Source organism: Thalassophryne amazonica, chromosome 21 (genome assembly GCF_902500255.1).
Source record: "Thalassophryne amazonica chromosome 21, fThaAma1.1, whole genome shotgun sequence".
NCBI lineage: Eukaryota > Metazoa > Chordata > Actinopteri > Batrachoidiformes > Batrachoididae > Thalassophryne > Thalassophryne amazonica.
The window spans coordinates 37,033,678-37,058,695 of NC_047123.1; the positions used below are offsets into that span (position 1 = coordinate 37,033,678).

General features: G+C 40.4%; 1 protein-coding gene across 3 annotated transcripts in view; it reads left to right on the top strand.

The window, feature by feature from the left end:
- Positions 1–311: 311 nt before the first annotated feature.
- The window catches only part of prkg3 (protein kinase cGMP-dependent 3), a 30,483-nt gene continuing 5,776 nt past the window's right edge, over positions 312–25,018 (top strand). Inside the window, exons 1-22 of one of the 3 annotated variants that reach the window (XM_034161634.1) lie at positions 312–441; positions 1,382–1,531; positions 2,153–2,335; positions 2,435–2,480; positions 5,152–5,375; positions 5,522–5,695; positions 5,801–5,849; positions 5,938–6,102; positions 10,028–10,115; positions 14,358–14,447; positions 15,653–15,715; positions 15,803–15,929; positions 17,419–17,585; positions 17,661–17,774; positions 22,187–22,292; positions 22,588–22,651; positions 23,268–23,345; positions 23,413–23,501; positions 23,788–23,853; positions 23,982–24,029; positions 24,103–24,144; positions 24,251–24,362. In XM_034161634.1, coding sequence (XP_034017525.1) covers positions 14,360–14,447; positions 15,653–15,715; positions 15,803–15,929; positions 17,419–17,585; positions 17,661–17,774; positions 22,187–22,292; positions 22,588–22,651; positions 23,268–23,345; positions 23,413–23,501; positions 23,788–23,853; positions 23,982–24,029; positions 24,103–24,144; positions 24,251–24,362 — 1,164 coding nt within the window. In that variant the 5' untranslated portion in view covers positions 312–441; positions 1,382–1,531; positions 2,153–2,335; ... (5 more) ...; positions 10,028–10,115; positions 14,358–14,359. Of the gene's footprint in view, positions 442–1,381; positions 2,336–2,434; positions 2,481–5,151; positions 5,376–5,521; positions 5,696–5,800; positions 5,850–5,937; positions 6,103–10,027; positions 10,116–14,357; positions 14,448–15,652; positions 15,716–15,802; positions 15,930–17,418; positions 17,586–17,660; positions 17,775–22,186; positions 22,293–22,587; positions 22,652–23,267; positions 23,346–23,412; positions 23,502–23,787; positions 23,854–23,981; positions 24,030–24,102; positions 24,145–24,250; positions 24,363–25,018 lie in introns of all 3 variants that reach the window. The other 2 variants (XM_034161632.1, XM_034161633.1) reach the window with 2 other exon arrangements.

Consider the following 25,018-nt stretch of genomic DNA (forward strand, 5'->3'; position numbering starts at 1 on the left):
CAACAATATCCAATAGTTGTATTAGAAACCTCTTTAATATATATATATATATATATATATATATATATATATATATATATATATATATATATATATAAAATGACATCTGTTTCATGTATTTGTAATATTTAAAAAAATACTTTTTTGCATTGTTTTTATTGTTATGATGCATTTACATTCTGTTTTATTGCTGTTAAATTAGCTACCGGTATGTGTGTGTGTATATATAGGGTATATATATGTCATTAAAAAAAAGATGCAGTTACGCCCCCTGCATAGCTCCGCCTCCTTCACGCACGTGACCAAAATCCAGGAAGTGTTTGAAAGGAGTGCTTTGTCATGTTTTTAACGTCGTTGGAGTTTGTTTCTGAGTGTCCTTACACCGTGTTTAGCTGTTTATTGATCGTCGTTTTGTTCTGTATCTGGACTCGTTTGTGTCAGGTCAGTTTTAAAATCATGAAAATACTTTCAAAAGTTCGAGTTTTGTGCCAAAAAAAAAAAGCTACAAAACCGTAATAAAACTTTTTATAAATATTTTGTTGGATTTACTGCACAATATTACACGTTCAGATTTTACACATAACAGAATATATTTCTTTTTCCAATTAACAAAATTAAACTAGTACAATTTTCCTGAAATTTGATTAAATTATTAAAGTTGAGCTAAATCCAATTAAATGTCTAAATACTTTTGTTCATTCAGTATTTATATATTTTTTTATTTATCTATCCAAAACCACATTGTGTCACATGTGGCCAGTTTAAAGTCAGCTTACGTTTTATTCAAATCACAAAACAAAGAGTCAAGTTCCCAGTTTTTAAGTGCAAGTCAATAAAAAAGATTATGTCTTTTTTATGGTATTAGAAACTGATGCAGATATCAATAGCTAATCTCAGATTTATTATGGCATCATTCAAAAATTCTGAGCTGGACTGTGGGCAAGTCCAAACCAAACCAGTCCCCAAGTCCAAGTCGACTCTTGAGTCCTGGAAATCAGGTTGGACTTGAGTACTGCAAGTTTTAAAATCAGATCAGAACAGATTGAAATCAGTTTAACAACTGGAAAGCACCAAGTAAAACCACATTATTACTAATGAAGCCACAGGGAGAGAATTTTACAACAACATTAAAAGAAACATCTGTTTTGTTTTGGTTTTCATATTAAAAATGTCTTTAAATCATCTGGAACCCTTCACCTCAAAAACAGAAATTGATGAATGTTGCTTTTATGACACCACACTGCCCCCTGCTGGGCTCCACGGCTCACATGCTCCCTGTTCTTCTGGCTTGTCTGTTTATTCTTTTGTTAAATTGTTTTTATTCCATTTTGTGGCTCCTGTATGAAACAGTTATTATTATTGTTGTTGTTTTTCCCGTCAGGTCCCGGCGCTGATTTGCAGCGATGCTTTTCATGAATTCTTGCTCCAACACTGTCCGTTGGTGTCGGAGCGTTACTGTCCCACTCTGTGGTCGACATCAAACCATCGTCTCTGTGTTTCTAAAGTCTGGACCCTCTATCGATTATCGCAAGTATAGTGAAGCTCCTTCCTTAGGCATCATTGTTAAGTACTTTGAGTATGTGCATCAGATGGAAAAGTACTATAGAAATTTTGGCTCCGCATAGTTGGTGGCATAGCGACCACTTGGTTCATATCACTGGAAAACGGCCACTCTAATTGAAAATGAATGACAGCTGGTTGTTGCTCCATCTGTTGTAGCTAATGTGACAGAGGGGTGATGTGGGTCCCAGCCATGCTTGACAGCATTGTAAACAATGCTATCGGAGTGCCCTCTGCTGGACCAATTATTGTTCCAACAGCCAAAGTGTTTTTCTGCATTGTTTATTCAGTAAAATAAAATATTTCGGTAAAAGTAACGCCAAAATAGATATGCTGGTGAATTGTCATATCAGCCGATATTATTAGCCAACCAGTTTATTGGTTGAGCTTGAGTATTTTTATAAAATTTACATGTTGTTGGGATTTTTAGAAGCTTGAATTATTTTACAAAAATTTGATTTTGTAAAATTAAAAAAAATAAAAAGTACGATTTGCTGTGGAACTCACCACTTTGGGTTTCCGGCCCCAGACTGTGGCATTTGTTGTCGTTGATATTCTCATGTACAGCATTCTTCTTCTCTTCATCTTCCAGTGAGCTGATTCGTACAGCTGATGGCGGTCAGCTCTCTCTGGACTGGGTGGGCAATCATGACATTGCAGCCTACCCAGAATCCTCCACGCGTCCTACCGTGCTGATCCTCCCTGGGCTGACGGGAAACAGCAAGTGGACGTACTCGCGCCTCGCTGTCAGTCAGGCCACTCGGCGGGGTTACAGGTCAGAACTAAAATATCGGGGCTGCCAATATCTTCATTTAGTTTGATGAGACTTTTAACAGCTGCTGGAGGTGTTTTTGTGGGTGTTTGTCTGTCCCAGGTGTGTGGTCTTCAACAGCAGAGGCTGTGGGGAGGAGGAGTTACTGGTAAGTACATCGAACCAAATGTGATGTCACTTCAACACAAGCGTTCAAATGAAATTGTTTTGCTTTCTGCCTGATTTAACCAGTTTGTGTTATCTGACTTCAATGAGGATGATCCATTATGGTCATATTTTAAGTACTGAGTGATGTCACTGTTTTTGGAAACCATTCTGCAGAATGACAAACACAAGCGTTTTTAACGTTGCTTTTAAAGGGCTTCTGACAACCTGATTTGACTCTAAGAGAGTTAAATTGGTGCAGTGTTGTTGACACAGGCCTGATAAATATGACTGGCAGGTGAATCATGTTTTTCTTCCAGGCTCATGTTAAACTTTGGTGGGTTTGGTGTCACAAGGCAGCAATAATTACAAAAGGATCACAATGATGAGAACAATTCTGAACTTTTGCATTTCATGTCATATCCTCTTTTCCATGAAAGGCTGCTTTGTTACAGTTCCTTATGTGGACCATCACAGACTGTCTGCTGTATGTACCTTATGTTCCAGAGTACAAGTCACCCTTGGTTTTTTTTTTTGTTTGTTTTGTTTTTCCTTTTACTAGTTTGGGAAGTCCTGTGACTTATACACCACTGTAGCTTATAGGCTGAAAAATCACAGGTCCATTATTTGTAATGGTAGTAATATAATATTATTAGTAATAATTTATTTACAGTTGTGCTCAAAAGTTTACATACCCTGGCAGAATTTTTGCTTTTTTGGCCATTTTTAAGAGAATATGAATGACAACACAACTTTTTTTTCACTCATGGTTAGTGGTTGGGTGAAGCCACTTATTGTCAAACAACTGTGTTTCCTCTTTTTAAATCAAATTGAAAAGAGAACTACCCAAATGAACCTGATCAAAATTTTACATACCGCTGTCCTTAATACTGTGTGTTGCCCCCTTTAACATCAATGACAGCTTGGAGTCTTTTGTGGTAGTTCTGGACGAGGCTCTCTGATGGCGAAGCTGCCACTGAATATGTTTCGGACTTTATTTACATCAATTACAAAGAAATGCAAACAATATGGCACTCAATGGTAAATCTGCATGGAGTAGACAGTTCTCAAAAACTGAGTGACTGTGCAAGAAAGTAGAAGAGTGAGGAAAGCCACCAAGACACCCAGACAACCCAGATGAAGTTATAGGCTTACGTGGTTGTGATTGGAGAGGTTTTGCACAGTGCAAGCTTTGCATTTTGTATCAGCAGTTATCCATCTTCATGATGAAGTGGTATAGAGGAGGATTTTCTTAAAAAGAAGACCTGAAAGTTTAGCTACAAATTGCCAGAAGGTACATCTGAGATACAAGCCTGGATTTGACCTGTTTTGGTAAAAGAAAATTCTTCTCTGTTCTACTTCACTATGAAGCTAAGAGTAGTGATACAAAATGCAAAACCTGCACTGTGCACAATTTCTCCAATCACAGCCACATAAGCCCGTAACTTCTTCTGGGTTGTTTGGGTGTCTTGGTGGCTTTCCTCACTCTTCTCCTTCTTGCACAGTCACTCAGTTTTTGAGAACTGTCTACTCCAAGCAGATTTACCATCGAGTGCCATATTGTTTGCATTTCTTTGTAATTGATGTAAATAAAGTCAGAAACATATTCAGTGGCAGCTTCACCATCAGCCTCGTCCACAAACTACCACAAGAGACTCCCAGCTGTCATTGATGTTAAAGGGGCAACACACAGTATTAAGAACAGGGGTATATAAACTTTTGGTCAGGGTCATTTGGGAAGTTCTCTTGTCATTTTGATTTATAAAGAGGAAACACAGTTGTTTGACAATAAATGGCTTCACCCAACCACTAACCACCATGAGTGATTTATTCATATTCTCTTAAAAATGGCCAAAAAAGCAAAAATTCTGCCAGGGTATGTAAATGTTTAAGCACAACTGCGTATAGTGCTACCCCAGGAATCAAATCACTAAACATAATAGTACATTTATCCGTGTAGCAATTTAAGGAGAAAAATTTACAACATACTTAACATCAGAAAACAGATTTAAAAAAAAACCAGTTCATATAAAATGTCAAGTAGAAATAAAATTACAAGAGAAAATATAATTCAGACTAACAATAAAGTGAATGATAATCTGAAGAAAATAAGTTTTAAGATTTGCCTTAAAAGATTCAACAGGCAAATTTCCACAGTGCAGGTGCAAAGTGAACAAAGGCTCCAAAACCTACTGACGCCAACAGTAAAACTGCAATACAACAATGTGCACAAATCCTAAATCAAAGAGCTGATTTATTTATTTATATTAATATTGCCTGTATGAATGCTGAACTCATCGTTTTATTGTAACATTTCAGACCATCCAAGTACATCTGATGGTGTTCTCTGTTCACATGTCCTTAAATAACATCCAGCCTGTTGTCCAGTACACGTGAGTGTGTCCATCATTATCTATTTTTGTAATGGAAGAATCTGAATCCTAACAACCAGCGGAGGCGTCGCTGTGAGCACAGCCTCCGCTGAGTTCCTGTCCATTGTTAAAGTCACCTCAGGAAAATGTGGTGTTACCAAGTGAGTTCCACAGTCAGAAACAAAAAAAAAAAGGTGTGACTTCTACTCTGGAAAATGTGGTTCATGTCTTTCTGACCTGGTCTTTTGGGGATCATATGATAGTGTATCCTCATATTGTTGGTCCATCTGTCTGTGTCCTCAGACGCCCGTCACCTTCTCTGCGGCGTAAACCTCAGATCTTGAGGATGTGGTGCTCCATATCAAATGTCTTTACCCGAAAGCTCATCTGCTTGGTGCTGGCGTGTCGTTAGGAGGGTGAGTTTGTACTCCAGGATGTCACCAGTTCCAAGACGTCTGCAGCGAGCGGCCAACTTGCTACAGTCTTGTAGAACCAGATCACCAGCTTTTCTATGAACTGAGTAATTGGTGAATCATTTCTGATTGAATCTCCAATACTTTTGACTTAAATGAGGTCGTTGACACATTTTGGGCCTCGCATATTAAAAATGCCACCACTGTCCTGAGCTCTTGGTCAAACTGCTGTCCTGTGTCTCTTCTGCCGTCGTCTCCAGCATGGTGCTGTTGAACTATCTGGCCCGTAAGCGCACGGAGTCTGGGCTGGTGGCGGCAATCACTCTGTCTGTGTGCTGGGACACAGAGAAGTCCTCCGTCTCCATGGAGGAACCGCTCAACTGACTCTTATTCAATGTGCACCTGACGTCAGCCCTGCACCGGCTTGTCAGCAGGTCAGGTGACCGTGGCTTCATTTATTCATGGAGTTTACAAATTCCACACGCTGACGAAATTTGTTTTTTGTTGTTGTTGTTTTGTTTTTTTTCTTTTTAAATCAGGCACAGGAAGATGTTGGAGAAGGTTGTGGATGTGGACTTTCTGCTGAAGGTAGTTGCTCTTTATGCTACAGTTTGTAGTCTCTTGTTACGTGCACTTGTTTTGTTTTTTTGGCTTCATTTATTTTCATCCATTTCAGTCACGTAGTATCCGTGGGTTTGATGAACGCTTCACTTCGGTGCAGTTCGGCTACAAATCTTGTGCAGAATATTATCACGATGCGAGTCCGGACTACAAGCTCCCCAGAGTTACGGTGCCCCTGCTGTGCCTCAATGCAGCTGACGACCCCTTTTCCCCAAAAATGGTGAGGAGCAGCTCGTATGAGCGTTTACAAAAGAAATCTTTGTTCATTTCTGACCTTTGAGGCAGCAGAAATAATCTTTTATGACCTAAATGTGTTTTTGTATGTTTTCCACCAAATTGTCATAAGTTTGAAGACTGAATCTCTCTTAAACATGTAATAAAAGTCATTTACTTTATTCCAGCTGACTGAAAAGCTTTTACAATTTCAGGGAAATTACATGGCCTCAAATCTTGACATTCTGAGTTGTAAAAAAGTAGAATCTATAAAAACCTTAATGTAATTTGGTGCCTTCTATATGTTTTACCGATGAAATAATGTTTGATTTTCGTGTTGTTTGAAGAAACTAGGCTTTCTGTTGATTTCCATAAATTGCTGCTATGTTGAGATAGCAAATCGTAAACTTGATTTCCGTCGTTTCTGTCCTCACAGCCTTACCTGTCACTTTGGCGCGGAGTCTTCCGAATGTTGTTTTGTTGGTGACGGCGCACGGCAGACATTTAGCCTTCCTGCAGGGCTTATTTCCGCGTAGCGAGGGCTACATGGAACGCCTGTATGGACAGTTCATCCACGCCGTCTTTGAACACACAGAGGAGCTGGAGAAATGCTGCAGTGTCGCACAATAGTAACACTAAAAACTACACATCCCAATGTCATGTTGTGTTTCCGTCTCGTTAGCACCAGTTGTATTCAGATCAATGACCGGAGACACTTTTACTGATCAGAAATCATGATGTGAAATTTAACAAGCTACTTTAAAACAATTAATCTAAAATCAAAGCATTTAAGCCATTGTCAACTATTAGCATTAGCTCTGCTAACATTTTCTGAATGTGTGTTCACATTATCGCGGTCTCTACCTCTACGTGTTGCATTGTTCCACATGCGCCTTGATTGCCCCAGAACAGTCAGTGATGCAATGCTTCCTTCTTTACATCATTGCTAGCACTAGCCATGTCAGTAACACGTCTACATTAGTTGCACGATTTCAAACTATTTGTTATTATGAACCGAATGGCTGCATTTGAAAACTGAAACTTCCCTGAACAGATTTGTGTTTATTATGTTCTGAACAAGAAACGGTGTTGTTGCACCATTCTAGAAGTTCTGACACATTGTTAGCATTAGCTTCTCCTCCACAGTGAGCGCTGAGTGCAGTCTCTGGCTGTGCCGTAAAAGTTTGAGCTCTAGATAATCTGAGGGGAGATATGCTAAAACATTTTGCCGCAATAATGTGGACACAGGTTTAGCATTAGCAGTTAGCATATTTAAGAGAGGCTGTCAGGACTTGAATGCACCATTTGCCCTTCAAATTTAAAACTGGTAAGTTTTGGAAAACTTTTCATCTTTTTTTTAATAATGATAAAGGTAATTGATGTTTTTCTTTTCTTCCATTCAGAAGCAGCGTCCCACCTGCAGCTACAGTTCATTGCATTTCAAAATAAAATATAAATGCGGATATTCCTTGTAAGACAAAATGTCTTTGCAAAAATAGTGACATTTTATTTTGAAAGGTCATGTTTAGATTACTGTATTATTGTCGGTCAGCTGTGTTCTCTGGTTCACTTCACCTGCTGTTTATTCAGTAGAAAAATGAAGATTTTTCTTTCCTTCAAGTATAAAATTACAGTTGTAGCTTTTAGCACTTTTACAAAACCGTTTGAAGAAACTGCAGCCCGTCAGGATGTTTGTTTTTTATATTGAAGACACTGTGGATGGAGAACTTGATTATTTTAGCTTTAAATTACACATGAAGGATTTTTGAAGAATTTAATTTATTTGGATCCACAGAACCGTGAAGTTGGATTACATAATTAAATTGTTATATTGTCAAAATTCAATATGTGCATGCAGGCATTTAATCTCATCATGAAAGAAATTAGCCTCATTTTATTTATTTATTTTTCCCTTTCTGTTCTGTATTTTGTCTAATAAATCTGGGAAACAACGGCTTAACCGAAAAAAGAATGAAAGGAAAAAAAGAGATTGTCACCTTTTGTGATATTTTCAAAGGTTTTTTTTATTTTGTTTCTTTTTGGTGTGATTTGTTGCATTTCTCTATTATGTATCATTGTAAAAAAACAAAAAATAATAAATAAATAAATTAAAGCATCAACCTGAGATCTGGAAATTTGTGATGAATTTTCAGCTCCTAGCTAATGACCTTATGTATACTGTGTCCCTTCGAGCAAATACACAAAACTTTCAAATTACTCCTGTTTATAAAAAGCAAATCACCACACATCACTTTGTCCTGTCGGAGGAAAACAGAAGAAAATCTCTTAAAAGTTCTCAGTCGTTACTGTGTATTGCTTTCTTTACTTGACATGTTAGGTATGAGTCTGTAGATGCCGCCGAAGTCAACCATAGCAAACCATTTTTTTGTTTTGTTTCAAAATGTGTCAAAAAGAATTGGTTCACATCACTAAATTGTAAACATTACTAATAAAACAATAAATTTCTTCCACAAACAGAAACTATGAAGTTGTAAAAGAAGCAGATTTCCACACATGAATCAGGAAAAAATAAAGCATGGAAATACCAGTCCCGGTTCAAACAAAGAGGTAGAGAATTTAAATTTTAAAGTAATTTCTCACATTGCCAGATGAGCTAAAATCACATTTATTTTATTTATTTTGAAGTCACAGTTAACTTAAACTCAACTTGAGTTTATTTTATCTGCTCATCTCTTCTCTAAATTAACACCTGCATCAGTTCCAGAGTCTTTCATCTCTTGGAAGCAAGTCATTAATGTGGTTGATTAACCAGAGAGAGTATCAATAATTAACCGTGAACAATAATGACCCACACCCTCTGTCACAACGCCGGGCCTTTAGCCTCATTTACATTCACTTAATGATGCCACTTCCTGGAAAATACACCGTGACTCTCACTCTGTGGAAAAGTGGAGCTGCTGGAGCCACTATTTTCCACATCTGGCAGATATGAACCCTGAAGCGTCCTCGTTGACCTCTGACATCCATACCGGATGCCATTCATGCTAACTTTTTTATTATTATTATTTTAATTTCCCTTAGTATGGCAGAAAACGTGTTTAACTCATCGTTGGCGAGTCGTGATCACCTGGAATCCCTGGAATCACACCTCAGTTGAAGACATGATTTTGACACAGGAGCCCTGATACCACACCTGAAATGCTATCGTACCAGCTTAAACCCAACATTTGTATCCTGAGGCTTTGAGAACTCGCGCACAAATGCCGTCAGATAAATATTGAGCAAAGACAAAAAGGAGTGACTGATGATCTCAGAGCAGATGGCAACATACGTGATGAGCTCACGACTGTAAAAACGTACAATCCTCTGCTTCCAAAGTGACAGCTAAACTCTAACGGCAACCAGTTTGTGGTCAGAACTTGGAAATATCATTTTAAAAGAAAGTTACAGGGCAAAAATGTGACTAGTGCAAAGTTTGTACTCTGTCAGCTCACACAACAGGATGATTGATGTTAAGTGTAGATCTTTGGGTTACCACGGACCAAACGTGTCATCCAGTCTCACTCCACCAAAGTGAACAAATCTGGTACTTTCACATCAATATGACCTTTCCATATTTCTGTTGGTGGTAGTGCCACCTGGTGGATGGTTCATGAATTGTTTGTCGAGCCCATGCTGATAATTTAGTTTTGCGACCTGAGGATGATTACTCAGTGTTTTAGTGAGTTTGTTGTTCTGCCTTCTGATAGCTGATTGTAATTATTAGACCCTACCATGAGCTTCCTGCCACCCCCCGCGTCTTCCTCTACCTGGTGAGATGGGAGGGACTGGATTATAGTTAATGATTCAACAGCAGACGTGCTGAGATTAACAGACAGAAGAGAGAAAGACAGAGAGACGTAAATAAGACAGAAGAGCGGAGAAAAGGGGCTCTAAGTCATGTTAGTGACTGCATGTGTGATTCTGTGCAGGTGTGCCGGGTTTGAGGACCTGATCCATGTGGCCTTGGTAGGCAGGACGGACGCTGAACTTCTTTTTTGATTCTCAGACAGACTACAGGTGAGTGTGGCTTCTCACAGAAGTGCTACATGTCAGGTCAGTGTCTGTCGTTCGTGTTGTGCGTATGTGCACAGACGCGTTGGGATCTGCGTTCTCCAGGAGAATGCAGATTCTACCAGAAGATTCTGTCCGCTTTGGAAACTTCTCAGAGTTCTATATGTTGCTATCTCGCTTTTGCTTAAAGGACCGCATAAGATTTCTGTGACATTTAACTTCGGTTAAAAAAAGCAAGCAACATTCATTTGTGGCAGTGGCTCCCAAAATGAGCACCACCAACTCTGTTCTGTGTGTGAATGGACAAAAAAAGTGGGGGGTGGGGGGGTCTCAACTAAATTTAAGTGTGACTTTAACTGAAGCGTCCGTTCCTGTTATATAAAAATTGTCCTGTATTCACCAAAGGAGGCGAAATATTTGTTCATCTGCAGGATGTTTACGTGTTGACATCAGCATGGTTGAACTGTGATGCACAAACAGCAGAGTACACAAAGCAGAGGTGCAGAGCAACGCCCGGTCACAGGCAGGGGGGCCAGGTGACGTTTGTTCTTCCCGAGCAACTCAAAGTCCTATTTAGCAACTAGCATCAAATCAGAAGGTGAGACTCTCAATTTGCCAGTTGAATTACGCTCCTCTCCTCACCTACAGTCTTGAACTTTTGGTAATGACCGAAAGAACAAGGCTGCAGATACATGCAGCGGAAATGAGATTCCTTCATAGGGTATTTGGGCTCACACTCCTGGACAGGGTGAGAAGTTCGACTCTCTGGGAGAGCCACTGCTGCTTCACATTGAAAGAAGCCACCTGAGGAGTTTTGGGCATCTGATGAAGATCCCCTCCCCCCGGTCCTCTCCCTAGGGAGATCTTCCAGGCATGTTCAACTAGGAGGAGGCCCTGGGGAAGATCCAGGACACACTGAAGGGATTCTATTTCCCAGCTGTCTTAGTCATGTCTTGGGAGTTAAGAGGACTTGGCTGAGAAAAGGGAAGTAGGGGAAGAGCTGCTTCGTACCAGAGTTTGAAATGTTTACACATTGATGCAGTTTACAAAAAGATTGTAAATAGTCAAGTCAAGTCTGGGAGCATGTGCTGGTGCTGTGCTTTGGGTGCTGGATGGCAACCATCCTAGCAGACAACGGGTCTGTTCGCAAATCTCTAAAATAACCATCTGTCTGCCACAAGCAGGTGAAATGTGGGCGTCCCCTTGAACTGCTTCATCTACTGGGGTCCTCAGCACTCAGGCACCTGTGTGCTGGATCACGCTCAGGGAATCGGGCCATGTTCTCTTTAACTGTGAACCTGTAGGCGGGGTGTCGACCACAGCAGCTGCCCAGCTAACTGCCCTAGTCTGAGCAGGATAGCTTGGTTAGCATGTAGCGCTCTGAAAAACAAACCACAGTGTGATCATATGCTTACCGTTAACATGTGTGATTGTACTAAATGTAACATTTACATTTTTGGTGTAATAATTAGCTCAGTGTTGACGGCATCTATGTTCGGCTTCGAGTTCCTTCCATGTGACATTTACGTTGATTATCTCTTTTATGGTGTTTACCTCTTTTGATTTATGTGAGCACTATAAGCACGGTGCCACTAATCAACTGTTAACTGTAATATGTAAAAAAAAAAAAAAAAAAAAAAAGATGAGTGACTGACAGTTTGAATACACTTTAAACCAACAAAACTACATGGAAACACAATTTTTTTTAAAAACCTAAAATATGGACTTTTGAGGTGGAGTGTTTAAATGTGTTTGTGGCCCTAATCTACAGTTAAACCATCTGACTGGCAGAGGTCAGATTCTGTGTGTCGATGTGTTAAAATAATTCAGCCGTGAGTCTGTGAGATGATGAATTATGGATGAGGCGTGCTGACGTCCAACATCATGTTCCCACTGTGGGGCCGAAAGTCACACTGAAGTCTTTTATCTTCAACAGCACTGTTGGGGAAAAAAAAAGAAATAAATGAATCTCTGACCTTTTCTGTGTGCAGTTTCGAGAAAACTCACAAACTCTTGAGTGCTCGTATTTGTGCACATTTCTCTCTGTGTGTGTTGTTGTACTCTGAGACACACTTCACTCCCTACTTTGTGAGACGTTACCATGGTGACTAAAAAGTCCTCAATCCCACTGGGGCCTTTCCATGTTTTGGCCCCAGGTGGTGAGAACTGGCTGCTACACTTCCTCCTTACTGATCCTGAACTCTGGTGCACCACAGGGCTCTCTGCTCGACCCCCTCTTGTAGCTTATTGTCCACTCGCGAATGTGCTGCTAAACACGGCCCCGCCATCATCATTATGTTTGCAGACAGCAACCATCTTGGCTGTTATGATGAGACGAGATACAGAGAGAATGTGAAGGAAGATGGCACATTCCAAGACTAACACTAAAACAAGTCTAAAACTGTTGTGGTCCACTAAAGAAGGATGCTAAAATAGCAGATATGAGACATGATCGTTCAGGAATTGGACCAAAATTTGACACACAAAAACAAATTACAAAAGGACTCATAATATGATATTGCCAATATGAACAAAATTTATGCTGTCTGGAAACAATTTAGCATTTCAGCCCCTGAGGGGGAGAAGGTCGAGGGATCAGATGATATGATAAACATTTGGAAGTGATTTACAAGAAACCTTATGGATGTTAATGTAAGATGGGTCACAAGTAATCTCAAAACATCACACATGCTCACATTTGCTTCCTCCTGTAGTTAATCTGCATGACGGCGATGAAGGTGATCAATGCATGATCACTGTGGAAGTGCCCTCCAGATAAATGTGTCCTCTTCATAAAAATGAGTTGTAATTTTGCAACATGTTGCAAAAATAAACTTGCACTATAATGCTTGGATTTTGGTAGAAACTAAATTTTCTCAGTTTTGTAAAATTTGAAAGGCACTGTGTCTTTAATTATCAAGAAATATTTGGTTTTGTTCACAGAAGTTAAAAGATGTGATTTAGTTTTTTTATATGTCTTATGACACTGACATAGTGTCATAAAATATATTTAAATATATATAATATACCTGTGCCAGTCACACATTTTCTTTCTTGCAACACAATCCTGTTATTTCCTGGCGTTCTGATGTCACCGTGCCATTTCTTTTACTAACACGTTTTGTCACGTTGATGCTCCTTTGACTTTGCACCATGTGGGTCATGTTCTTGAAATGTGTGCACGTTGCTCTCCGTAAATCATTGTCTGCTTCACGTTTTGTGTTTTGTTGCCACTTCTTGTTGTAGCAAGTTCACTGTCTTTATCTGTGAGAGCTGACGCATAATCTCAGAGCTGTCCAATGGTCAGGGTGAGACAACAGCGTAATTAGGGTCATGTGATGAGCATGCAAACAGCTTGGGTTCCTCTGAAGGTTGCGTGTGAGATCTGTGTGTTTGTGGTGGTGGGAACGGTCAACCTGTCAGTGGAGCTGTAAACCTCAGTCCAGTGGGAAATGTGAGGTTCCCTTTTTGTCACATCTCTCAGGTGTGTGTGTGCGTGCATGCATGAGAGGGAGGCTGAGAGTGATAAAGGTTGTATCTTGTGCACGCAGTGCAAAGTGTCCTCGTTAATTTACGGGCGTGCAGTCAGTAAAGCTTTACCTGCAACACTTTAATACCAAACTGGAATGGCACTTATCTCCTCATTGAATTACAAATAAGAAAAAAAAGTATTTTCCATCTGATCAACAACTAATTGTTACTAGTTCAAACCAAACCCAGACTTTTTGGTACCTTTTGCAAAACTGGTGAACAAATTTTTTTTCTTTGCGTCAGTTTTTTAAGTTTTGTTTAAACCTTCCTTGCTCCGCACGTTTCTGCAGAGTTGTGCAAACACACAATGGCTCCTTTCCTTTGTTTTTGCGTCATGCTGCTCACAAATTTTTAATTAATCAGACCAAATTGATAAACTTTGTCCCTCAGTTCTTCATGTCTCGCATTATTTTTGCAGCAGCAGATTAATATGCACACAGGTTGTGTTTGTTGCAGCAATGAAGGCTATCGAGGTGTGTGTGAGCGTTCAGAGTGCCCCCCGCCGTCTGTCCCTCATCAGCCTGCATTATTTAGCACAGTTCCTGCTGTGCACTCAACCAGGCTGAGCTACAGATGTACAGTTTGAACCATAACGTCACCTTGTCTGTGCAACTTTTCACCGTCTGTATCACTGACATTTACAGGAAAACATACTGGGTATTTTTTATTTATTTATTTATTTTTTTGTGATATATTTTTTTTCCCCCCCTCATGTAGTCATGGAGAAGCAGCTGGAGGAGCTGAAGCAGCAGCTCCAAAAGCAATGCATGATCAACCAGGAGCTGCAGAGACAAAACAAAGACCTGGGTGGGTACAGCTCCAAACACACGCTCCTGAGAAATAATCACCACTGGAAAATACATGAAATCTCATCCCACTGACTGGACAGGCCACTGACAACCTCAGCAAAGGCCAGCAAGTCCTGGATATGTCTCTTCTTTGTCTTGTTGTTGTTATTATGACAGCATTATTTGAGGTGCTTTTTAAAATAGATCTATCCAAGTGTAACAGATGTGGCTGGAATTATTCCCCAAATCTGTCCAAAATGTCCTTCATTGTTTGTTTGTGTGATATATTTATGAAGGACATTTCATCAAGATTGGCTGGATATTTTTTGAGTATTTTATCAAAAAATGTAAAAAAAAAAAAAAAAAGGCCTTATGCATAAATAAATATCCAGAAACCACATCTGAATTTTAATCAAAACCAACCTGGAATGTTGAAGAGTGTTAAAACACACATATTCATATACAAGAAATTAAATGAATAAACAAAACAAAAGAAATCTGTAATCCAAGATTCAAATAAACCCAAAATTTCATGATTACTGCACACATTTTTACTAAATAACTGAAATATTGAAATGTTCCCCATCTAAATGGTAAATGGACTGCATTTATATAGCGCTTTTCCATCTGTATCAGACGCTCAAAGCACTTTACAATAATGCCTCACATTCACCCGATGTGAGGGTGCTGCCATACAAGGTGTTCACTACACACCAGGAGCAACTAGGGGATTAAAGACCTTGCCCAAGGGCCCTTAGTGATTTTCTGGTCAGGCTGGGATTTGAACCGAGGATCCTCTGGTCTCAAGCCCAATGCTTAACCACTAGACCAGGGGTGGCCAAGTTCGGTCCTCGAGAGCCACATTCCTGACACTCTTAGTTGTCTCCCTGCTCCAACACACCTGAATCCAATGAAAGACTCTCATTGGATTCAGGTGTGTTGGAGCAGGGAGACAACTAAGTGTGTCAGGAATGTGGCTCTCGAGGACCAAACTTGGCCACCCCTGCACTAGACCATCACCTCCCCATCTGATGGAAGAGTTTGTAAAAAAAGTAATCTGGCATTCCTGTCTGGATTAGAATTAATATTGAAATCTAAACGCGTTCTTCCTGGTGATGAATTTGTTTGTTTGACCAGCGTTTGGTGACTTCAGCATTTTGTTGACAGCAGTTTGCTTCCTCTGACAAAAAATTAATGTTTCGAGCACTGATATGCTTCTTGCAGCAAAACGACTCCAGGAGAAAGAAAAACTCCTGCAGGAGCTCAACACTGAATACCAGGACCTGGGTAAGAGGTTGCCACGACAACCATGTGCTTGAAAACATGGTAGAGATGTTAAATGAAACAAAGCTTCAGTTTGTGTTTGTATTTCAGAATTTCCTCCTCAGAGCGGCCATGAGCTTGAAACAGGGTTCAGGACGAGTCGTGCGGCCGTAATAGCCCCAGAACCGATCCCCGAGACCCTGATCATCACACGCACCAAGATCAAAAAGACTGCCAGGTCGGTCATGGTACCATGTGTGTGTGGACTTATGCTATTGATTGATTTTGTCTCATTACATATGTTACTGACATTAAAGATTTCTCAGTCATCCAACATTAAGACGTCATTGCATTTCTGACTCATCGTAATTCCAAGTGGAAATAAACTCACAATTTTACATGTAAATGTATAAGTAATGTATTACTAGCCAAAGTGAAAAATGTACTTATTGGAAACTGATATCAAAATTAAATTGGAGAGATACTGAGTTTTAAGGCTTATAAGTTACAGGCTTTTTAAAAATATTTACAAAGAAGACTGGGGGGGGGGGGAACTTGACAGGTATCAATCTGACAAGTCAGCATTTATTTACAAATATCTTGATCTTAAAATCTTGAATTATTGTTCTGATGCATCAAAATACAGTTTAAAATGTCTAAAATGCTATGTAATGCTAACCCAGCTAACCGCTATATAACGCCGTGTGTACAAAGGAGTGAAACGTTTATCAGCTAGTCATCTGTAGAGTGAAGCTCACGTTCACTGATTCATTTATGTTAGTACTGATAGTTTGTGGTGTTTTCACACTTATCTTTTATGAGAAATGTCAACGCTAACAGATAAAATCTTTGCTAATCCCAACTGACCAAAATGCATTGCTATTTTTGCACTGGAGTTGGATCATAATGGATTATTCTGGCACATCAGAATTGCAATCTTAATAAACTGTTTACTGTGTGAAGTGAGAACAGAATTAAAATTGACAAATTATGATTCAGTATGTAAGAGTCAGATTATAATATCTGCAGTGTCATAATGGCTATCTGAAATGGAATTCTGACTCGTCAGAACATATTGCGAATATATTATATTTCTTACTAAAGACATCTTAAATTTGGCCTAAATCAAATTCCTTTGACTTTTGCCAGAATATATTTTTTTTTAAGGGAAATTTTGGGGTCAGGTGTCATTGACATACCAAATTTGGTAGAAATCAGCAAAAGGACCTGGGAGAAGAGGAGTCAATCAGCAAACAGGCAGACAGACATGATCGTTACCAATGACTGACCTTTGGCAAATTTGACTTTGGGCAAATCCAGCACCCAACTCCCATAGCCACCTTTGACTCCCAGCTATCTTGACCTTTGCCAAAACAAGCCCTTTAAGGGCTGTTTCTGTGGTTGGCCATCATCCAAGAACCAAATTTGGTGGAAATCAGCCAAAGAGTCTATGATTCGTCGGGGAAAAATCAGTGTTCAAATTATTGTATGATGACTCATCAAAATATGAAAATGTTAGTATAAATAGTCACTTGCTGCCATATGAAGTGGTTTTTGTAAGACACTGCTTTTTGTGGACCAGACATGATGAAGAACAAGGTCCATTTAGATCCATTAAACATGATTGCAGTATTTTAGGATAAAAAAAAACCAACAAAAAACCCTGGATTTCTGCTGAGTCATTGCGGCTTCACAATGAGAACATTTCTTTCTGCTTCAATCACCAGCGAGACAAATCTGATTGTCAAAGCCATCAAGGAGAACGACTTCCTGAGTCGACTCGATGACGAGCAAATCGACATGATGGTGAATCTCTTAGTGGTGGGCAACTTCACCCCCGGACAGGAAGTGATCAAAGAGGGCTCTGAAGGCGACACCATGTACATCGTGGCATGTAAGCACTGATCATCAGCTCAAAATGAAAATACCCTTAAAACGTCAACATTTTCTTTCTGTTCATCCCATTTAGCCGGTGAGCTTTGTGTCACTCAGGCAGGCTGTGAGCTCCGAACCCTCACGAGTGGCAACGTGTTTGGGGAGTTGGCCATTCTGTATGACTGCAAACGGACAGCAACTGTCAAAGGTCAGACTCTATGATGTCATCCAAAATATCTCTTAAGTGTGCGGGCGGTGGTGATAAAATATGGGAAAGGTTTTAAAAAAGGGCTTATTGATGAACGCTGCTGCATGCAGAATTAGAATTCCAGTGTTTAAAATAATGCCTAGAGCAGGGGTGGCCAAGTTCAGTCCTCGAGAGCCACCTTCCTGACACTCTTAGTTGTCTCCTTGCTCCAACACACCTGAATCCAATGAAAGGATCATTAAAAGTATGCTAACGAGTCTTTCATTGGATTCAGATGTGTTGGAGCAGGGAGACAACTAAGAGTGTCAGGAAGGTGGGTCTCGAGGACCGAACTTGGCCACCCCTGGCCTAGAGAGTCAGTATTTTTCTCCTGTTATTTTTCCTCCAGTTCTTTCTGTAATACTGCCCCTTACAAAGCACAAACTCAAACTATTCCGCACTTGTAAATTTAATCAAAGTCACAGCAAAAATAATCAGGCCTGGGCCCTGCAAGAACTTCTCTTACAGACAAGATCCGCTCTTACAGAACCCCGGACAATGGATACAAGCAGTTTTTATACAGGATTACATATGTGTAACAAAGGCGGACCTTATTTCGCAAAATCTTTCTCTTACTGGCCCCCGTGGGCATTCAAATGAGGTCCATCCCCCTGCCCCAGGCCCGCACAATAACGGGAGATGATTTATAAATGTAACCTAACTCTCTTTATCCTAAGTGGTACAAACTGGTTAAATCCAGTTCTACATGCACATACCAAAGAAGAACAAAGGAAAGTGAGAATAAGAATGAAACCAAAAATATAACCCTACATATAACAACTACCTTAATAGTAAGTAAGTAAAATTTATTTCTAAAGCACATTTAAACACAGTTTACACTGACCAAAGTGCTGTACATAGTTAAAAACAAATAAATTATAAGCAAGAAATATTCAAGGAAACAAAACAACTGATTACAACATCAGCAGCAAGATACCAACACAACAATCATTGACATGACAAGACATGGCATAACCAGTTAACGGTTAATTAGTAGGGAATGCTAGTGTAAAAAGGTATGTCTTGAGCTTGGATTTAAAAACAGTAATAGATGGGGTATCTCTATCAGGAGGCAGATGGTTCCACAGTCGGGGACCAGCGACTGCAAAAGCTCTGTCCCTTTAACTTGAGACGAGTTCGGGGGACATGAAGGAGACCTTTACTGGAAGATCTCAGAGATCTTGGAGCAACAGCAGGATGAATGGCAGCAGCTATGTAGTTAGGGGCCAGGCCATGAAGAGCTTTAAAAACCATTAACAGTAATTTAAATTGGATCCTGTACTGGACAGGAAGCCAGTGTAATGTGGCTAGGACAGGTGAAATATGTTCATGTTTTTTCCTGTTAGTAAGCAACCTAGCAGCAGCATTTTGGACCATTTGAAGCCGTGACACCAGTGTTTCAGGGAGACCGAAGTAAAGAGAGTTACAGTAGTCTAGATGTGAAGTTATAAAGGCATGGATAACTTTTTTCTAGGTCACTGTAACACAGAACAGATTTGAGTTTTGCAATAATTCTTAATTGATAAAAACTAGTTTTAACAACAGAAGAGATTTGTTTTTCAAGATTGAGTTGGGAGTCTAGAATTACACCCAAGTTTCTTGCATAAGTTTTGACAAATGGAGTGAGGGAGCCAACATTCGTGGAGATGGAGTTAATGGATTTTGGGGGGCCAAAAATTATAACCTCAGTTTTATCCTTATTTAACTGGAGGAAGTTATTGGCCATCCAGATTTTAATTTCTTTCAAACAATCCAGGAGAGGCTGCAGGGAATTTCCAGATTTGAGTGGAAGATACAACTGAGAATCGTCAGCATAAAAGTGGAATGAAATATTAAATTTTCTGATTATGTTCCCCAATGGAAGCATATACAAACAAAAAAGAACAGGACCCAGGATGGACCCCCGAGGGACCCCACAAGACACAGGGGCAGGGAGTGAGGAGTACTGGCCTATAGACACAGAAAAGGTTCTTTGCTGGAGGTATGAATGGAACCATTTTACTGCAGAACCCTTAATCCCAACCCACTGTTCAAGCCAGGTCAGCAAGGTTGTGTGGTCTACAGTGTCAAATGCTGCACCCAAATCTAACAGGACAAAGGACAGCATTGTCACCAGAGTCGAGAGTGAGCAGCAGGTCATTTGTTACTTTTAACAAGGCTGTCTCAGTGCTATGGTGGGCCTTAAAGCCAGATTGAAATGGCTCCAGGATCTCTGGTGAATTAAGAAAGGAAAGCAGCTGTGTTAACACAACTTTTTCCATAATTTTGGAAATGAATGGTAGTTTGGAAATGGGCCTAAAAATTTTTAAACACTTTGGGTCAAGGTTATGTTTTTTAAGCAGAGGCTGAACTACCGCATGCTTAAAACAGGTGGGAACAAAAGCATTAGCAAGGCAGGAATTTAAGATGATTTGAATGCCTGGACCAATGACATCAAATGCATCTTTGATAATTCGGGAAGGGATAGGGTCATGAGGAGCTGTTGAAGTTTTCATGTGTTTAACAATATCCCACAATTCAGTGTATGAAACTGCTTCAAAGTGGTCAAAGATAGGTATGGCACTGAAGAAGTGTGGGAGGGTTTCAGATACAGCAGGAGAAAACTGTGCCCTAATGTGGTTAATTTTCTCAATAAAAAACTTCAGAAATTTGTCACAGAGGTCAGTGGATGCCTTGACCTCTGAGGACCCCTGGGGATTAACAATGGAATTGATGCAATTAAACAAAATTTTTGGCCAGTGGGAGTGTTTTTCTATGATGTCAGAATAATGCTTAGCTCTAGCAAACCTGCCTGGGGAGGCGGGTAGATTCATCAAGCCACTGTATACCAAAGTACTGTAATACCAAAGGAAATACAGAAAACAAATAAAGAAACCATAATTAGACACAGAAATATATCTAACACTTCCCAGACAGCTTTAGACTGCAGGTAAAAGGCTCTAGAGGTTTAAAGTTTTATCCAGGGCCTCCATCTGATGCTAGATCTGCCCCTGATTGATCTGGTGCACCAAACTGAACCCAGTTTTACACCATGTATTTTCATTATATGCCCCTTTAATTTATTCATGGGTACATGCCCAGGCTTGTGCCAAATAGACTGGAAGGCACTCAGAGAGGGCACAACTCATATGTCTTAAAACTACTTCTGAATCCTGGATCTGAAATATGTTCCAGATCAAATTCTAAATAAAATAAATGGACTGCATTTATATAGCGCATCAGATGCTCAGACACTTTACACATCAATGCTTCACATTCACTCAGATGTCAGGCTGCTGTCATGCAAAGCGCCCACTACACACCGGGAGCAACGAGCGGATTAAGAACCTTGCCCAAGGGCCCTTAATGATTTTCCGGTCGGGCTGGAATTTGAACAGAGGATCCTCTGGTCTCAAGTCCAACACTTAACAACTAGACCATCACGTCCCCTAAAATCCCTCTTCTTTTGTTATTTAGGACATTATCCATCTCACCAAATTCCGTCAACATCCTTCCACAGCTTTTTGAATTAAATCAAACATCACAATACTCACTTCCAAACTATATTGTGGGTCACCTCCAAAATTGAATCACTTATTTCTGTCACGAGTGTAGGGGTGGTGGCCAAGTGGTTAATGCACGTGGTTTCAGTGCGGAAGGTTCCCGGTTCGAATCCCACGCCTACCACATTTCTCCATGTAATGTGGAGTTGCGTCAGGAAGGACATCCGGCGTAAAACTTGTGCCAATTCAACATGCAGATCCACCTTGGATTTGCTCTGGCAACCCCGAGTGCAAAACAAGGGAGCAGCCGAAGGGACTGAGTTTAACTATTTCTGTCATGAGTGAAGAACAAGTTCAAAAACAGTCTTTAATGAGTCACTCAGGCAGAGAAAGAAGAAAAAAAAGAAGCTTTACTGTCATCATTGTACATACATATAACGAAATGTGTCCTCTGCATTTAACCATCTTAATTACAGTTAGACACAATCCAACCACTAGGGGCAGTGTGCAGCCACAGTCCAGCACCCGGGGACCAACTCCAGATGTAGAGACGCTGCCTTGGTCAATAAGCAGGTTTTTAATTGTGGGAGGAAACCGGAGAAAACCCACGCTGACACGGGGGAAAAAAGAGATTTGTTTTGGCAGGGATATACCAGAACAGTGTGATTTTTTGACATAACAATTTTAATCAAGGATTTTCCTTCCTTGGGGAAGGAATTTTATGTCTGGAAGTCTGAAATGAGCTAGTTGATAGGATATCTGACTTATGGTGGCATTTTCTTTGATTTGTTCTGGTCAGATATCAGAAATTCCGACTTCCCAGTTGTCAGTGAATGCATCATTGCTGTTGAGAAATGTTTAAATTATTTGTTTATTTTACTGCCGTTGTAGCAAAGACTATGGTGTGGTTGTGGTACATGGAGAGACAGACGTACAGGACCATCATCGCCATCAAGTCCAAGAAGAGACGAGAGCAACTCATGGGCTTTTTGAAAACGTCAGTAAACAGCAACAACTTGTACCAAATATGTTTATGTACATCACTTTGACCTGATGTTAGGCTTCGTTAGAGGCTGCCGGACAGGACTACCGGTATGTTTGGAAGGCAGACCTCAAAACATCAACAAAATCGGCCGATAACGCTGCAAACTTATCTGAATTTCTGGTGCCAAGTTGTCAAAGTGAAATGTTGCATTTTAGATGCTCAGTTATTTTTGTTTTAGTACAACTTTAGTTTATACAAATTCTATTATAACTAACTGTATTTTCTTAATGTATATTTTCTGTCACAGATCTCATACTCTGAAGGACCTAAACGATGCGCAGTTGTCCAAAATCATTGACTCCATGGAGGAGGTTTGTACTTATCAGGGCAGGTCTTTGCCTTGGCGGCTCCTGAGTTATTCTTAACCACCTAAACCGTATAACTGTCAGCTCACAGTAACAGTTTGGATCGTCCTCTAGATGTTGGCAAAGTTGTTTCACCTCATAGTAAATAATGGATGACCTTGGAAGGTGCAGTTGTTCTGAAAGGGTTCTGAGACACATGCTTGAGTTGTCTAAATCCACCACCGTTTTTCAAACCCTTTCTAATGTGGTACAGAGAAGCTGCCAGCTGTAGTCCATCATCTTCACTAATGAGAAGTTAAAAGACATTTTGTAACTTTCAGCACCACTGAATTATTGATCCGAATGAGTGTATGTATATTTTTGACCCTCTGTTGATTTCAGGAAACCCAGAATAGATCAGTAACTTGTTTTCTTCTGTTATCGATGCACAACTGTGCTCTACATTCATTCAGTCCCAGAAAAAGTAACGTTCAAAGAAATCCCTGAAAGATCACCACTGCCACGACGTTTGTGTCCATCATGGGTGTATGTAAACTTGTGACCACAGCTCCACGTGGGTCGTGTTCGCTGCTCCACAGTTACATTCATATATTCATCACATCATGCGTTATTTGTTTGCCAGGTGAAGTATCGTGACAAAGATGTTATAGTTCGAGAAGGAACTGAAGGCAATACGTTCTACATCATCCTGAAAGGCGAGGTAATCAACTGTCAACAGTCGAGTAAACAGCCTGCGTGTCCGCACGCTGATCCGGCTTCTCTCTCAGGTCCTCGTCACGAAGAACGTGAATGGCCAACAGAAGCAGATTCGCAGGATGGGAAAAGGGGAGCATTTCGGGGAGCAGGCCCTCATACGGTAACTACAGCAACGCGACACGTGCCGGGAACCGCACTTGTCTGACTGCTGCTGTGTTAGAGTGGAACCCTGAACCGTGACAGACCATAAAATCACAGTGCTGATCAAATCGGCAGATATGTGAAGAAACTGCAGGATGCAGTAATCTGGAATAATCTGAACCAAACTACATGAAATAATCTGCAGTTTGGTAAAAGACAAACTTTGCAGGCGCTGTTGAATGTCGCTGGTTTGTCGGCTCCTCGACCGTCGTCACGTTTGATACATACTGTGTTTGTGGTTGCAGGGAAGTGTTGAGAACGGCCACGTGCACGGCTGACGGCCCCGTTACCTGCTTCTTCATCGACAAGGAGTGAGTCCGACTCCACCGCACAAACCCAAACCACCCTTAGTGGTTTGGACCTGCAGAGGAACGTGTTTGACTGATTTGTTTGTTGTGTTGATTGAAGCACGTGTTGACTCTCAATGACTTTTCTGCAGGATCTTTGAAGAGACGATTCCCATAGAACACTTGGTGCTTTTTGATGAGTATGCATTTACATTCCAGAATAATTATTGGTGCTTATAAACACTGCGCTGATTATTTGTTTTTTATTTCCAGTTCCAAAGTGATGCAGGAAGCGCGTGCACCAGAGAAGTTGAGGTGACTGACCTTTGAAGCTGCATGTGATATGAAGCAGTTGTGACGTTGATGTGAATAGATTTTAAGTGACAGAACTATTAAAAGCTCAACATTGTGTCTGTGGCAGTGTCAGCTCCACCCTGAACTTCAAGGACCTAATTCCTGTGCTGTACCAGGAAGGTCGGCACCAAGGAGATCCCGTCACACTTGGAGTTGGAGGGTTCGGCCGTGTCATGCTGGTGGGTGTCATTGTTTTTTGGGATCTTTTCTTGAACCAATAACAACCCACATTACAGGGACAGTAGTGCTCTATCTGGTGAATTAATTAACCTTTGACCTTGATTTTTGAGATGCATCCAGGTTATAAGCAAGTGACAACCTCCTGTGATGAAAAATGAAGCTAAAGCGGAAGTGCCAGAAGCTGCAGTTCCTTAAATGGCCACTTAAGACCGGTTCTAAAAGCGAGACAGTCCTCAGAGAGCCCCATGCTAAAATGTCCAACTCGAGAGCAGAAATAACCATGGTTACAGACTGGTGCCAAAAAAAAACTGTTTCGGTCTCTGTAGCTAGTTTCTTCACTCATAGCAACTGGAAGTGCAAGTGGGCACGGGGGTGAATTATTACATAACTCACCACTCTGCGATATTTTAAGCCATAAAGGTAAGAATAATTAAGGACATAGTTGATTTGTATGGCAGTTACCACCCAGGCATGCCAGCATGTCACTAGCGGCATGCTAGTGACATGCTGGCATGCTTTTCTGACCAGCTTGGTGCAAATGTGAGGGAGTTTGGCTTGGCGTGTAGTTAATTCTTCTGACAGCCATTGAAGAAAGCTGAAGTCAGAATAATGAAATGTTAACATAGTTTAATTTGTATGTTATTACCATTAGCAT